We start from the raw sequence: 17,306 nt of genomic DNA on the forward strand, positions 1-17,306 counted from the left end.
GATTTTCCCTCTTCTGTCTATAGCTGCTGTTCACACCAGATGCTATTTGGTTTCTTTCTGAGACAACTAATCGCTGTAATCTTCATCTGGATTAGAACCACAGCAGCAGCAGAAGTCCAAGCCACTTCTATTTTCTCCCATTATGATCTTGATCCAGTTCACCTCTCTGCAGTTACAGTATTAAACAGAAAGCAGACACGTCGGCATCTGTTTGGATTCTATGGGAATACGGTAGCTATTACCCCAAGAAAGGAGGATGTAATTAAAGAGTAAAAGAAAAAATAAGGAGCAGTGTGGATTCACCAAATCTTTATAGAGTCCTATACACATACCCACACATAAATACACATTTTCCTCTCATACACCAATCCAGCTTTCTCTGTTTTCTCTTCCTTCTCTTTTTCTCTCATCCACACCCATGGGATTTTGGTTCTGGGTGTTTCAGGTTACAGCAGCATCCTGGTCCTTGTAACCAGTGTCAAAAAGTTGTACTGGCAGCTTCTAAGAGGAAGAAGAAAGCTTATCTGAGAGCTCACCCAAATTCCCTTCCTTCCTGACTAGAGTGCCCTATCTCACCCCATTTAGATTTCTTGCAGGCCAGTCTCACACTTGCATGTCCCAATACTGCCTCCAAGTCTCATATTTGAGCGGAAGACATCTGGACAAGCATTAGAAAGCAACAGAGAGATGCAGACTCTCACTCTCCGCTGCTCTCTAGTGGTTGTCTGGGCCTTTGCAGGCCAGATATGGTAGCTCTGTGGGAGATCAGTAAAGGTAAAGGTAAAGGTTTCCCTTGACATAAAAGTCCAGTTGTGTCCGACTCTAGGGGGCAGTGCTCATCTCCGTTTCTAAGCCTTAGAGCCGGCGTTGTCCAGAGACACTTCCGGGTCATGTGGCCAGCATGATGACACGGAACGCCGTTACCTTCCCACCGAAGCGGTACCTATTGATCTACTCACATTTGCATGTTTTCGAACTGCTAGGTGAGCAGGAGATGGGACTAGCAATGGGAGCTCACCCCGCCGCGCGGTTTCGAACCGCCAACCTTCCGATCGGCAGCTCAGCGGTTTAACCCGCAGCGCCGCCGCGTCCCATGGGAGATCAGTAGAGCAGGCAAAAAAAGTGAGTCTATACGGGAGCGAGGTAGATAGAGGGCAAACTAAAACATCTGGATTGTCTGACCTAATTCCAGATGTCTGGCCAACCTGTGTGGGAAATTGAATGCTGGACTATGTAGGTTTTTGGATGGATCCAGAAGGACTCTTCCACTCTGAATCAATCTGCCAAAAGCATAATGTCTACACTGACTGAGTTTTTTAAAAGTTTTTCTTTTCTATGAAAACCACAACAGCAACCAAACTTTCTGTCACATTTTGACTGAAATTTAACCAGGACCAGATTCTGTTGGTTTAACCTTCAGGCTGCTGGATTACAGCAAGTATTTAGTTTGAATACTGAATTTTGCAAAGCAGTTGATCTAACTCTTGGTAGTCATTAACTATGCAGATGAGGGGAAACAATGGTGGTGCTTAAGGAGAGTACTGAATGCCCTTTCATGTCTCTTTTTTCAGTGAGCATGTTTTTCACTGAAAGTAGATGGGACTTTAGAAATATTCTTATGTGATGGGTGAAGAGAGTTTGCTGGTTACTTGCAAAGGTCTGTCATATGTGTTATATTTTAATTTTCAGAAAAATGAAGAATTGGAAGTTGAATTTACATTGGAGAATATGTGAGTAACTCAAATAACATAGAAATAGATTATTGGAGAGTTCATAACAACACAAATGCAATATAAATAGCAGAGCATCTCTTTTTGTTCAGTTGTCCATAAAAAAATCAAAATCATGTCATTCAAATAGTAACTCTTCTTTGGCACAGTAAGTAAAGAAATGAAAACATTTGTAATGGGGTGAAGTTATTGTTTCTTGCATAACAGATGCATGAGTCTCAGTTCAAATCCAGTTTTCAGAAGTCAACTTTGTCTATTATTGTTTCTGCAAATTGCGGAGGAAATCAGAAAATTTCCATACAGTTGTCTTGCTTGCTTGTTTGCAATTCCCATCCAGGACCTCTGAATTGCTTACAATCTACTCCAATACTAAGGTTGAAACCATACAAACCTTAAGGAGCAGCAACCATGCAATAGCATGCAGCTCTCATTAGATCACAAGGTATCAGGAGTCATTTGGCTTCCAAACCCACATCTTGCTGAGATTAAGCTTTGATTGGTGTTCCCTATCCAGGCCCTAGCCTCCAGATACCAAGACAGTATCTCAGTACCAGGTGTTCACAGGACTGACTTTGAATGATACTTGTTTTTCCCCTTGAGCAGAACTTGCTAGTACATTTTAATTAATAGGAGTCATAATTTCCTCCATCAGAACATAGAGAAACTAATTTATTTAATGGATACCTGTCTCACAGCTGCTTGGCATACTGGCATGTGTATTGGTGTGAGTTTGGAAGGCACTGACATCAGGAAATAAATACCATTTTTCCTGAAATTTATAGGCTAACCCTAACCATAACTTCTAAGCTGTAGCTCATGTTGAATCATTGTGTCTTTTAAAATTGTAATATTATATCTATATTTCTGTTTTGTAGAGGGGGTCCACTTGAAACAATAGCTACAAATGGAGCAGTGGTGGTAATTCTTATTTATGCATTTGTTTATTTAATCCTTTATTTTATAATTAAAGAAATACGAACCTCTTCCATCTAGAGCAGGACTGCACGATCTTTTGGGAACCAAGAGTTCCATTGGTTATTGAAAAACATGCCTTGTCCACTCCCTAAAAGGAGGCCCAGTCTAGAAAGGGAGCGAAGTCAGGATAAAAATGAAACTTGTTTAAATTTAATTACAAGAATACTAATTACAGCAACTGATGTGATTATTTCCCATATATTTTATAATTCATCTTTTCTGTTGCACCAAAATTGCAATTTGTAGAGCTTTTGAAGGCACTTCAGTGACTATGGTTAAACTCAGAATTGGTTTGCCACATGAATTGATTCAATCCTATTTTAAAATGTCCACATCACTTTATATATTAGTGAACAAATTGCTGGAATTGCCTATTCACATGGATATAGACTAAAACAGAAGAGGCTCAATCTGTTAAATATTAGGGCTATGGAGATATTTGAAGCAGTGCTTAGATCTGATGAAGGGTGGAGCAAAGCACTTCCTCAGTGCTACTTCATGAAAAACCTGCCCGCCTCACAGCAACTATGTTGCTTTACTTCATCATCTTCTGGACCCTCTGCCTTCTCTTCTACAGCCACCAGATGTTTGTTAGCATTCACTTCTACACACGTATTTGTCATTTCATCCAGACCTGTGCTCTAATTAGTCTTTCCTGAATAAATATTAAGTGAAAGTAGGACCAACAGCTCAGAAATGCTTTCTGGTAGCCATGTATGGTTTAACCCAGGCTCTGCGGGCATACACCCCTCCAGAGGCTTCTGACCACAACTTCCTAAAGCCCCACCAACATAGATAATGATTGTCCAAGCATGAACAGCCTGTGTGCATTTTTTGGACTAGCCTTTTAAAATCTGCCCTTTGAAAATACCCAACTGGAACTCCTACTTGCCAACCAGTTTGATTCTGATACTAATTTCAGAACCTGTCCATGGGTTTTCATGTGTGTTATCTGTGTTATTTAGTACAATCTATTAATAAATTATTGATTCTAATGAATCAGACCGTCAATCTATGTAAATATGTAACAATCTGCAGCCCTCGTTTCCATGCAGTACAGTTCTGCCTATGGTGGCTACTTTAGAAAACAAAATCTCACTGTAACTAGATAATTGTTAAAAGTGGGGTTTTGAGGAAGTTGCTGATCACTAAATAGATAAAATGAAGACTAGGACTTTACAAAGCAGGCTGTCTGCCAGCAATATCTCATTTTAAAACGTTTCCTCTTCCGTTTACATGTGTCACAATTGCTTGCTAATTCTTTTATGAATTTGATACGACTGTCCAAAATTATCCTCTGGTGAGAGGAGATGGGCAGTGACAAATTTGATAAATAAATAAATAAATGAGGCATCATTCAGTTAGTTAAAAGCATTATATCAGAACAGAATTTGCAGCATCTGGCCTAGGAAATAAAGTTCACTGCTTGCACAACTTTCTCAGCAATGGAAAACTTGAGGGGGATTCCTTTTGTTGCAGTGTCGTGAATTCTGCTGTTTGGAGGTTCAGATAGACAGGAAGAAGCGGAAGAAAAAGAAAAAGCATTCTAAACGTGAGGCAATGTTACATTACAATTTCATAAACGAACGATTAACAGTTCAGGTATCGGGTCCCAAGGGATTTATGTATAATTGCTGGAGTTCCTACTCAGGCATTTGTCGACCCAGATTATACCACTGCTGTTTTCAGAGTACTGTGACATGCTCTGAATATCTGAAATGCCCTGATTGGAAGGGTGGGTCAGGTCACGTTCAGTGTCATCAGGAGTTATATCCAGCCAAGGAAATTTTTTTCCAGTTACATTCACTTTTAGAAACATTGATAATCTTACTTTTACTACCATATCTCAAAATGGAGTAGAGTAAAAATAATAAAATATTCAGGAATAAGAATTTGCATTTATAGAATGCACATTTCTTAAGATTAGCATAAAGTCGGGAATGCTTTGGGAAGAAGCATGGCCAGGAAAGAGTTTCAAGGCATTCTCAGTTTATTTAGTTTGGAAATAAGTTTGATTTCTGTGGACCTCTCTCTGGGAATAAGCCACACTGATCCAAGTCAGTCTGTGCATAAATGTTTATATCATTGTATTGTCATTTATTCATACATATCCAGACCATGTTTTCCAGTTAACATATTTTTTAAAAAAATAATAATGAGACAATATGAATTGTAATCTGTGTCTATACAGGGCCGCAACTGGGGTCTGTGTCACATGGGGCAAACATGGATTCCGCACCCATTTTGGCGCCCCCCCCAGCACTCATTTTGGCGCCCCACCAGTGTGGCGCCTGGGGCATATGCCCCCCCCCCAGTTGCGGCCCTGTGTCTATAGATGGCGTTAATATTTATTTGTACAGTACTACTTTTTTTTTACTTTGCACTCTCTTTTTAGAACAAGATGTTAAATGTACATTAGCAGGATCCTTTGAAGAAACCCAAAACATTTCACTAACCTCTGCCTATGAGCTGCAATGCACTGAACCTTTCCTTTTCCACCATGCCAAGTACAGTCAAGCAGAACTGGACATTCTTCTTCCAGGAAAGAGATCATTTTTCTCTTGTGTATGTTGTAGCTGAGCATGGTAGTAATCTGGATAATTTTGGGTAGTTATTTTATTGAGAGAGATATTTAAAAAAATAATCATCTTTTTTTTAAAAAATATTTCCAGTGCTCTTGTATGTCATGTGGAACTGATGCTGCCAAAACCAGAAGGTTGATCTTGCCTATAAATTCATTTCCCATTAATCAGGAAATAATCAAAGAGGTGAGTACATGTCTAATTTTCAGAAATTTTCTTTATTTAAAGGTCCTTCAATACATTTCCCAGGGGGCAAGTATGCAACTGAATCACTTTCTGGTATATTAAAGTTAGCAAACCTCAAGTTACTTTGAATTAACCTCCAGTAATTTCCATAGTCTGTAGTTTAGTACCACTATATCTAGCTTATGTTTATGCCTGCAGTTATTTTCCCCAGCATCAAAATAGCATGATACAGCTCTTCCTGGATTATACCACAATGAATGTAAATGGGGTTTCATCAAGCATTCAAGTCATTCTTCCGTGGGGAAAAATCAAACATTCCTACTCCTGCCTCCCCCCAAAAAACCCCACACATAGTAATGAGAACACTAGATGATACAAAAAATAAGGTACTAGCCTGGTTGATACAGTGCACTAAGCTGTAACATGGTATGATGGAATGTGGGGGCAACCTTGGAGAACAGAGGGAAGAGATGCTGCCTAGGGAATGATCAGAAAAAAGGAAAGGGAGTCCAAGAGAGGGTAATGGTCTAAAGAAGAAACTCAGGAAAGACCCACCCTGACCACTCGAGTGATAAATAGGGAGGGCAGGAGACTTGTACTTTCAGACTTGCAAGATTCTGTTAATGTAGCTTTACAATAAAGTAGAATTAGTTTCATCTAGTCGTGTTTCCTGTCTGGTTTACCTGGAAGGGCTGACACATGGCATTAATGCAGTAGTCACCAACTTTGGGGGGCATATTTGGAATTTTGAGAGCAGGTTATGGCACTTTCACATTATTTATTTGTTTGTTTGTTTATTCAATTTCTATAGCCACCCATCTCAACAAGTGACTCTGGGTGGCTTACAACAATAAAACTATAAAACAGTTAAAACAATTACAATTAAAACAATTAAAATACAAAATACAAAATAAATGTACATGGCTGCCAAGTAAGCAATGCATGGATGTTAATATAACCAAGAAACGGGACTATTCACATGCTCAGGGCCCAGGCCCAGGCACATAGCCAGGTCTTCACTGCCTTACAAAAGGCCAACAGGGTTGGGAACATCCTAATTTCTGGAGGGAGAATGTTCCAGAGGGCAGGCGCTATGGAAGAGAAGGCACACCTTCTAGTTCCTGCCAACTGACACTCCCTGGCTGACAGGACCCATAGCATACTCAACCTGCCAGATCGAATTGGACAGGTAGAAACAACTGGGAGAAGGCAGTCCCTTAGGTAACCCGGTCCCAAGCCATGAAGGGCTTTAAAGGTAACAACCAGCACCTTGAATTGCACCTGGAAGCACACCGGCAACCAATGCAGCTCACGTAGCAGTGGTGTTATGTGTGTCAAGTATCCGACACAATTTACTATCAATCGAAGCAGTCCCTGGCCAAATTACACAAGGCCAAATTACACAAGAAGAACAGAGGTGGATGAAAAGCAGTGGACTCATCCTCCCACATTTCTATGGACACCCCAAGATACACAAGCCGGGCATACCACTTCGGCCCATTGTATCATTACCAGGGACTCCCACATATAACACAGCTAAAGAGCTTACAAAGAAACTCAGACACCTCACAGAGGAGAGTGAACATTCGATCAACTCCCCACTACAGTGCCTCCAGAAAATCAAAAACATAAACATAGAAGAAGGTGAGATCATGATATCATTTGACGTTATAGCTCTCTTCACATCCATAGACCTGGCACTAGCGAAAGAGACAACTACTACAAACTTGAAGTGAGAAGCCCAGAACTCAGCCAAAAGACAATATCTTATGTCTACTTAAGAGCCACTTTAAAAGAGGATGACAATCTGAAAAGGGGACTAATTTGCCCTTCATCCTCACCCAGATCTGCACCCTTATTTTTTTATAAAAAAAGATTCTTCTTTGAGACCTGTTCATAATTATAGACTTAATTGTGACCATTAGGGATCACTACCCATTGGTCTAACTTCAGTTCTGTTGGCTTGCCTTCACAAGGCATGCCTTTTCACAAAATTGGCCTTGAGAGGTACTTACAATTTAATCAGAATGAAAAAGACACATGAATATTTAACTGCTTTGAAACCAGGGATGTCAAAATTTAAATATACAATTATGCCCTACAGAGTGGTTAATTGTCCTGCCGTTTTCTCCAGATTCATGAATGACATATTTTCTGGTATTTTGGACAAATATGGAGTGGTATACTTGGAAGACTTACTGATTTTTTAAAAAAGACCATGTCTCCATGACACATTAAAACTGTCTTCAAGTGACTCTGCAAACACAAGCTTTTTGCTATGCTGGAAAAATAGGTATTTGACCTTCCTCAATTGGATTGTTTGGGTTACAAGATTTCTACAAAAGGAATGGAAATGGATCTTGCTAAAATATAATCCGTACTAGCATGGCAATCATCTAGAAAGGATGTCCAGTATTTACTAGACTGTTGCCAATGTTTACAGAAAGTTCATTTCTAATTTTGCAAATTGTACAAGACTACTTTTTCAACTCCTAAAGAAAGGATGTAAGTTGAAGCGATCTACTCAAGAATAAGCAGAGTTTGGGGACTTAAAAGTCCTTTTTTTATTTCAGCCACTGGTCCTAAGACCTCTCATCCCTTTGTCATACATACAGATGTGTCGGAAACAGCCATTTCTCATTGGAAGAAATGCATGATGTCATCTTCTATCCACCCCTAGCCTATAAGGAAGGCCTATCTGTCCCTGCAACATGTTGAAGTAGTATTTTCTGACTTGTGCCAGCATAAATGGTGCTGTGTGGTTCACTTGCTGTGCTTCATTTCAAAACACTCTTGGCTATCGTGAGCCGCAGCAGGGATACCCCTCCCATCTGGACACTACTTAGTGCCCTCCACAGCCTTTTCTAAAAAAAAAAAAATTCACTAATGGAACAATGAAACAGTGGACCTGCTTTTAAAAAAACACAATATATTGACAAGAGTTATGCCACTTTCCCTTCTAGCCCAACTGACAGTAAAAATGATCAGATTGTGGTGAGTATGTGGTTTTTTTTTAACCGGTCGACCACTGGACCCACCCCAGATGGAAAGACACTGTAAGAGGAGTCAATGGTGGCAAAAAATCAGAAAGGGTCTGGTAGCATCTTTTTCAACTAACAAATTTTATTAAAATGTATTTCATTCACTCGTTCATTCATTGTAGGGGGCGTGCTGGCTCAGCGGTTAAGACGCCAGGCTTGTCGACTGGAAGGTTGCAAGTTTGGTGGTTTGAGACCCAAGTACCGCACAGCGGAGTGAGCTCCCACACTCACCCCAGCTCTTGCCAACCTAGCAGTTCGAAAGCATGCAAATGCGAGTAGATAAATAGGTACCGCTTTGGTGGGAAAGTAACAGTGTTTCCATGACTGTCATGCTGGTCACATGGCCATGGAAGTGTCCTTAGACAACACTGGCTTTTTTGCCATGGAAACGGAGATGAGCACTGCCCCCTAGTGTATCATTAGACATGAGTAAATGAGAATCTTACCTTTTTTTACCATTCATTCATTCATTCATTCGAATTTGTTATAGCTGCCCAACTCCAATGGACTCCAATGGACCTAAGTTTTTGTGAGCTGCAGCTCATCATCAGTTGCATATAACAGAATGACTAGATTGATGTAGGATTTAAATTGGGGGAAGGGGAAGTGAGGGGATGATAGGTTGGTTATGCAGATGCAGGTTACATGTGAGAAAGATTAGAAGTACCTTACCAATGAAGAATTATAGCACCAAAAGATTTCAGGCAATCTCAAAAGGTCTCAACAAATATAATTGGTTTTTGCAATGGTTTTAACAATTTAAATCCTACATCACTCTAGCCACTCTACACATCTGATGAAGTGAGCTACAACTCACAAAAGCTTATGGCTTTTAATAAAATCTGTTAGTCAGAAAAGGTGCTACCAGATCCCTTCTGATTTTTGTCAGATGGAAACGAGTCAAGTATGAGGAAGATTCAACAGAGTCAAGAAAGGTCAGGCAAAATTATTGAAGTGGTGACTGGTAGAGGACGTTATGGCAGGAGCTGGAGGGCGGACCATCTTTGGGGAAGATGCCCCCGGTGTTTGCTACTGGTGGCGTGTTCCGGCCCTCTGCGCTCAGACACAGGCCCTGGTCAGCAGATCCATAGGGGCCCTGGTTTCCAGCTGCTGCTTTTTAATGCCAGGTCAGTTAATAACAAGCCCCCCCTCATATGTGACTTGATCACTGAGGAGGGGACAGACCTGGCATGTATTACCAAGACCTGGCTGGGCCCTGAAGGGGGGGTGCCCCTTTTGGAAATGTGCCCAGCTGGGTTTACGGTATGGCACCAGCCGAGATCCCAGGGCAGGGAAGGAGGGGTGGCTGTTATCATCCAAGAGTCTCTTGCGGTCTCTTGTGGCCCCTGCTCCACAAGTGGCCGGCTGTGAGACCCTGTTCTTCAAGTTGGGCTACCGAGAACAGCTGGGAGTGTTGCTGCTGTACCAGCCTCCCTGCTGCATGGCAACCTCCCTGCCTGAGCCACTCGAGGCCATCTCGGGGCTGGTGGTGGAGTTCTCCAGGCTCATGGTTCTGGAGGACTTCAACCTGCCATCCCTGGGGCATGCCTTGGAGGCGGCTCAGGAGTTCATGGCTACCATGGCAGCCATGGACCTGTCCCAGATAATTTGAGACCCAACTCAAGACAGTGGCCTCACCCCAGACTTGGTTTTCTTGTCAGAGCAGTGGCAACGTGATCTGAGGGGAGAGTTACAGCTGTCCCCTTTGTCATGGTCAGACCACGCCCTGGTGGCCCTGAGATTCTCTTATGCCACCCCCCACCGCAGGGAGGCAGGACCCATTCGATTGGTCTGCCCCCGGCGACTGATGGACCAGGTAGGGTTTCAGAGGGAGCTGGAGGTTATATCCAGTGATCTGCTGCACGGTCCAGCAGAGGCCCTAGCTGCAGCCTGGAATAGGGAGGCGGCTGGGGCCTTGGACAGGATTGCGCCTGTGTGACCTCTCTTGTCCCATCGAACCCGGCACTCCCTGTGGTTTACGGAGGAATTGAGGGTTCCAAAGAGGGTTAAGAGATGCCTAGAGTGCTGCTGGAGGAAGACAAAGACTGAATTTGACTGAACACAGGTAAGAGCTGCTATTAAGGCCTACCTTGTGGTGATAAAAGGGGCAAAAAGTCAATACTTCTCCGCTCTTATTGCATCCACAGAATGCCGCCCGACAGCCCTGTTTAAGATCACTCGATCCCTTTTGGGGAAGGTGGGCTCAGTGACCCACCTACAGGGCCGTGCAGAGGAATTTGCTGAGCATCTGCAGGACAAAATCGCTCAGATCCACTCCAAGTTGGACTCCAGGTGTGAGGCTTGGTCTGGAGAGATACCAGGGGAACGGGCTTACCCAGTTATCTGGGAGCAGTTTGATCCTGTTGGACCTGAGGAAGTGGACAGGATCCTACGGATAGTAAATGCCACCATGTGCCATCTAGACCCGTGCCCCTCGTGGCTAGTAAAAGCAACCCGGGAGGTGACATGTGGTTGGGTCCACGCGATGGTTAATACATCCTTGGGAGAGGGGGTGTTTCCGGCTATCTTTAAAGAGGCGTTGGTGCACCCCCTCCTCAAGAAGCCATCACTGGACCCTACTGTTCTGGACAATTTTCGTCCAGTCTCCCACCTTCCCTTTTTGGGGAAGGTGGTTGAAAGTGGTGGCTTTGCAGCTCCAGGGGTTCCTGGAGGAAACAGATTATCTAGACCCCTTTCAGTAGGTTTCAGGCCCAGTTATGGGATGGAAACGGCATTGGTCGCACTTATGGATGATCTCTGGCAGGAGTGGGATGGTGGCAGTGCATCCATCCTCACTCTCCTTGATCTCTCAGCGGCTTTCGATACCATCGACCATGGTATCCTTTTGGGGTGGCTCAGGGAGTTGGGGGTGGGTGGCATAGTTTTAAGCTGGTTCACCTCCTTCCTCCAGGGCCGATCCCAGTGGGTGTTGATAGGGGAGGAGAGATCGGCCCCATGGCCCCTTCTTTGTGGGGTGCCACAGGGATCAGTACTCTCCCCTCTCCTTTTTAACATCTATATGAAACTGCTGGGCGAGATCATCCGTCACCATGCTGATGATACTCAATTGTATATCTCCATCCTGGGTGAAGTAAGTGATGCCGTGACTACCCTCTCCAAGTGCCTGGGGGCTGTGGGGGCCTGGATGGGGAACAACAGGCTTCACCTGAACCCTGGTAAGACCAAGTGGCTTTGGTTAATGGTTTTTCTGTATCCGGGACATTAACATCTCTAGTTCTGGATGGGGTTGCGCTGCCCCAGACAGACCCAGTGTGTAACTTGGGGGTCCTGCTGGACTCACGGCTCCTGCTCAAAGAGCAGGTGGCAGCCGTGGCCAGGAGAGCCTTTGTGCAGCTACGTGCTGTGTACCAGTTATGTCCCTTCCTGGATCGGGAGGCCCTTCGAACAGTCATTCATACCCTTGTTATCTTTCATATAGACTATTGCAATGCGCTCTACATGGGGCTACCCTTGAAAAGTATCCGGAAGCTCCAGCTGGTCCAGAATGCAGCCGCGCGAGCTGTTTTTGGTGCCCCTAGAAGGGCACATGTAACACCGCTGCTGCACTAGCTGCATTGGGTACCAGTTTGCTTCCAGGTCCAATTCAAGGTGTTGGTTATTATCTTTAAAGCCCTACATGGCATGGGGCCAGGTTACCTGAGGGACCACCTCTTCCCCATTACATCAACCCGTCCCACCCAATCGTGCAGAGAGGGCATGCTGCGGACCCCGTCTGTAAGAGAATTCCATCTGGTGGGGTCCAGGAAGTGGGCTTTCTCTGCAGTAGCTCCCGCCCTGTGGAACATGCTGCCCCCGGAGGTGAGATTGGCCCCATCGCTCCTGACGTTTCAGAGGAGTCTGAAGACCTGGTTCTTCCGCCTTGCTTGGGGTGGAGAGGGGAATAGATCTACATGGGGATGGTTGCTATAGATCACTCCTCCCACACATGGACTGTTTTAGATTCTTTCGCCACCTGGATTCTTTATTTTTACCTTTATTTATATTATTTATTATTGTATTTTTATACTGTGTATTGTATGGTTGTTGTTTTTAATCGATTGTTGTATACCGCCCAGAGTCCCCTGATGGGAGGAGATGGGTGGGGACAAATTAGATAGATAGATAGAAGCTTTATCAATAGAAACCACATAACCTCAGGGACCAGCCCATAGAAAGGCATGGTGCTGTCTTTCCCAGCACAGGCGGGAGGGGTTCAGAAGCAGGGGAATCCCCCAATCAGAGGCATTGTAGTGCAGTCCAGCCAGAACACCAGGTCATCGCTATGGCCAAAATGGGGGACGGGTGTGAAAGCCACTAAGTGATTTCTTAAACCCATTTCATTCCCAGCTGGTCCAGGCAGCCCTGGATTAACCATTAAGCACACGCTTAGGGCACCAAGGGGAAAGGGGCACCACAGAGGTTTTTCCCCTAGCTATCATGCTGTTAACTCTTTCACTGCCATGCTCGACTTTAGCTTCCAACACTTACTGAGTCTTAACATCTTGTCAGTTAAGCAATGGAAGGGCCAAGGGGCACCATTGTTGGGCTGTGCTCAGGGCATCAGTTGACCTTAATTGGGACCTGGGTCTAGGCACTAAAGTGAAAAAAGCAGACTGACCGCAGAATGCTTCTTAATTGATACCAATAGGAGCTATACCTCCCAAAGCATAATATGTGCCACAAATGGGAGTTATGTAGAATCATTAGTACCAAAGCATATGCAGTCTTCAGAGCTTTAATTTTTCACATTTGAGAAAAGCCATTGTAGAGGTGTGGTTCTGCATTTCAGCTGAAAGTACAATCCCATGAAAATAATGCCATCATCACAAGTGAGTCACCTTTTTAACGCCATGTTGTCATGAGTACTGATGGCGAGCAGGAGGGGGCCTCTATCCAGGGGGGAAAACGCATGCGTAGTACTGAGGAATTAAGCAGCCATTCAAAGAGACACAGATCAGGCCCGCCTTAACGTTTGGGGTTTATCTGTCTGGGTTTTCTCACGCTTCTTCAGTTTGTTAGGATTCTGTTTTATGTAGCAGTAATAAACACTAGAGACCTACTCCTCATCTCAGTGTGATTTCTGACTGTTAGGACACATGTGTTTCTTAAACTGAGTTCAGTTTAATTGTTTCTAATAGCCTTTCAGTAAAACTAGGCAATGCACCTGAGATCCTCTCCTGTGTTGGTAACATTTAGGCATATTTCCCAGGGGTTGAAATGTCTTCTTGTGTTGTTTGCCTGTCCTCCAAGTGGTAGCCACTGGGGGGAAAAGTATATGACACTATCACAAAACAACTGTGGCATGTCAATCCTAAGGGCAAAGTACTATTGTTTATGTATCAAACATTACAGGGATAAGCTTAGTTCACACATAATTTTAAGCCATAAATGTGGTTGGTTAGTTTTTGGCTTTGCCAGACATTATGACCTCATGTTATCTATGAACCAAGCCACCATGACTTATTCAAGAAAACATGAGTGAAAAAAAACACCTGGTTTTGCCAGAATTCTGTGTGAACTCAGCTGCAGTGAATTAACTAGTGAGGAGTATTGAGACTCCTTTCGAATAATGTCCATCTGAAACATGGAGGAAGGGCTGTCCCCATTTCTCTTCACTGACAATCCTCCATGGAATTTCACATACATCTGAAAGGTTACTAAGATCCAAGATGTAGCTAGAATCACATACATGCTGTTGTGGATTCCAATTATTAGGGAGTGTTGACATTTACCAGAACATCTGCATGGTTTTAATGCCCTACCTTTAATTTTAACATTGGTAATAGCATATACAAACCTGATCTACAACACATTCTTTTTTCTCATCTTTCTAAGAAATATAGAGAGATTTCAATAAAGATAATATTAATAGTAATTAGCAATATGCATTCTTGATTTTCAGGATAAAGAATTTAATTTACACTTCACAGCAAATAACTGGTAAGATGCTTTTCCTGTCTTTTATACATTTATCTACTGATGCTCTGGATATTTCCAGCTATTTTAAAATAAAGAGTCTCCCATGAGTCAGCCTGGTAACTACATGAACATACCCTTGTTGATTTCTTGGCAGCAATGCAAAAATAGTTTGCCATCCGATTTTGTGGTATTGTTTGACTTTCCGGTGCCGATCTCTCCTAGGTTGTCTCCCATCGAAGTAATTACCAGGTCTGACCTTGCTTAGCTGTTTCAAGGTCTGCCCAAGTTTGCTAGGTGCTCTCCTATGCTGGACAGTTTAAAATAGTATTTCCAAAGATATGTTTACTATTGACAGTGTGACCCCAAATTAGCAGTTTGCCATAGTTTTTCACTGCAGTTTACTAATAAAAAGTATTTAGTTTTATTGAATTTGTTCCTAAAGTTGAGAATTATAAGTCTCTGCCAAGACTGTGCTCTACTACCTGTGTGTGGGTAGAAGGAAGTCTTCTTGCTAGTGAACCTAAGTTTCTCAATTTAGGATTGAATAGGATTGGAGTTTCCATCTTCTGAGGGTGTGAGTGTCATCTAGCTAGATAAACATGCTGGCTTCATCTGCTGTGACCAAAGTCCAGTATCACTCCATTACATCAGGCAAGGGAGTGTACATTTTTGAGGAGCAATGCTATTGTATTAAATGCCAATCTGCCTACTTCGATATGAAATCCCAGCATGATTCATTGTCATAATTCTGCAGCACAAGGAAGAGTTTGCAAAGCAGAGATCTGGGCAGGGCTGTAGCTTTAGCAAAGCAGTATTGTATATTCAGTATGCCTGTGTAGCTTGAGTCCATTTATAGAGTATGCACCATTTTAATGTAAATTATGAGCCAGGATAATTATTTGTGTTACAGCACATCAGACCTAGATGTACGCTTGGGGTTTGATCTCTGTCCAGAAGAACAAGCTTTCCTGCAAAAACGGAAGAAAGTGACTGCTGCTGCTTTCAAAAAGATTCTCCAGCTTGAGGATGATCTGCAGGAAGATGAGGTTAAGAATTCAGTTTTATACAGATGGAAATTCTTCTTCTGTGAGCAATTTAGTAATTGGGAGACAAACAGGTTATTGTGTTTAATGTTTGTATCTTTCAAGCTTCATGATTTCTTTAAATGCGCTGAAGTTCTCATGCACAGCTTCAGGTCCCTCTGAGGGATTTCTTACCTCCTGTCTGGGCTATTTATAACAGCCCCCTCCATTCTTATTGCCAATGCAGGGGGCTGATGTTAGAATCAGGCCTGCTGAAGTAGCCTCCAAGTTCACACAATTTGTAGCTCCATGTTCAAATTGATATGTAAAATGGAACATCAGCAAGTGGGACTTGCTGGGTTGAAGGTGCAGAGAATACTTTTGGTTTAATATTCTTACTCTCATCCTATACAACTTCACAATCAGCCTAACTTTATTAGTCTCATAACAGTCAGAGACTCATAGCCCCATTCCTTCTCTTCAGGTTCCTGGCTAGATTGCATTCCATTGTACAGGATGCTCTAAAACAGGAACATACAGCCTCCATTAGGCTCAAGGGCAGCACTAAGCTTTGCACAGCATGTCAAGAGTTAGAATCCAAAAGTGGGCAGTGGGAGGATCCATCAGGGACACAGGCAGGAATGGAAGAGTTACAGCAGCCATTTTATTCTGTATCCCCCTACATCCAAAAATGTTCTTTTTAAAAAAAGTAAAATGTTTGAACCCACTCCATCTGGAGAAGCTCTGCAGCCACAGCAGGAATGCTGGCAAGCTGAATGATGCCCATAAGCCACACATTTGGCACCGCTACTGTACGTCTTGACTTCATAGGCTTATTAGCATAGTGGTAAGATGCTATACCAACTTCTCCCATTAACTGGGTTGTTTTCATCTCTGAGTCCCTAGATAGCCTGGTTTTGAATAAGCATGCCAGGTCCCTGAGCATGTTGCACAGGAATCTCTGTTAAAAGTGTTACGATTTAAAAGTTTAGGTATTTCACAGTGATTATATATTAACTATTCTGATGAACATTGTGTTTTCCCTGTGTTCAATTAAAAGGTGCCAGTGGTGGCAATTATGACAACAGGTGGTGGGTTCAGAGCACTTACAGCGATGTATGCCCACCTACTGACAATGCAGAAATTAGGTGTTTTGGACTGTGTGTCCTATCTCACTGGACTATCTGGCACAACATGGTAAGCTTTATGTAATCCAGTGGTTTTTTCCTGAAACAATAAAAGGAAGTAATTATAATATGTTTCTTAGCATGCAAATACAATGTATATAAAACTATCTATAGATCGTTAAAATCAGGAGACACAAACCCCCAGCATATTACTGTAGAATCAGTATAATTTGCAAGGAAGGTTACAAGGAAGTAAGTTCAGGTTACATGCCAGGAGAAATTACTGTTGGCATGAGCTGTCAGGCCACATGTAGAAATAAGCAGCCATGTGAAATGATTATTTCTCCTTTGTTGGAGGTCTTCAAACTGACATAATCAAAGTAGGTTAATTGAGCTAAGTGCCTGCTGTCAAAGATGCTCTAGTGCAGTGGTTCTGAAAGTGTGGTCTGGGGACCCCTGGGAGACCCTTTCAGGGGGTCCACAGAGTCAAATAAATATTTTAAATTTTTCAGTTTTAATTTCTAATATAGTAACTTTCAACAGATATAACCTGTATAAACCAAAGCTCTTTGCGGTCTTGAATCATTTTTAAGAATGCAAAGGGGTCCTAAGAGGACGGCTGCTCTAGTGGATCCTGCAATGAGCAGGAGGATGGATCAGATGACATCTAAGATCCCTTCCAAACTTCTGAATCTGATACATAGGCTTGTTACTTCTTTTTAGG

The 17,306-nt window shown here is 42.9% G+C and overlaps 1 protein-coding gene across 1 annotated transcript in view; it reads left to right on the forward strand.

Annotated features, from left to right (window-relative positions):
* LOC134487824 (cytosolic phospholipase A2 epsilon-like) overlaps positions 1–17,306 on the forward strand; it is a 47,567-nt gene that overhangs the window by 15,782 nt on the left and 14,479 nt on the right. The window contains exons 4-11 of the mRNA XM_063289903.1: positions 1,690–1,730; positions 2,606–2,648; positions 4,185–4,261; positions 5,099–5,270; positions 5,378–5,473; positions 14,417–14,454; positions 15,344–15,479; positions 16,516–16,652. Coding sequence (XP_063145973.1) covers positions 1,690–1,730; positions 2,606–2,648; positions 4,185–4,261; positions 5,099–5,270; positions 5,378–5,473; positions 14,417–14,454; positions 15,344–15,479; positions 16,516–16,652 — 740 coding nt within the window. The remainder of the gene's footprint in view (positions 1–1,689; positions 1,731–2,605; positions 2,649–4,184; positions 4,262–5,098; positions 5,271–5,377; positions 5,474–14,416; positions 14,455–15,343; positions 15,480–16,515; positions 16,653–17,306) is intronic.

The sequence above is a fragment of the Candoia aspera genome, chromosome 1 (genome assembly GCF_035149785.1).
Source record: "Candoia aspera isolate rCanAsp1 chromosome 1, rCanAsp1.hap2, whole genome shotgun sequence".
Lineage (NCBI taxonomy): Eukaryota > Metazoa > Chordata > Lepidosauria > Squamata > Boidae > Candoia > Candoia aspera.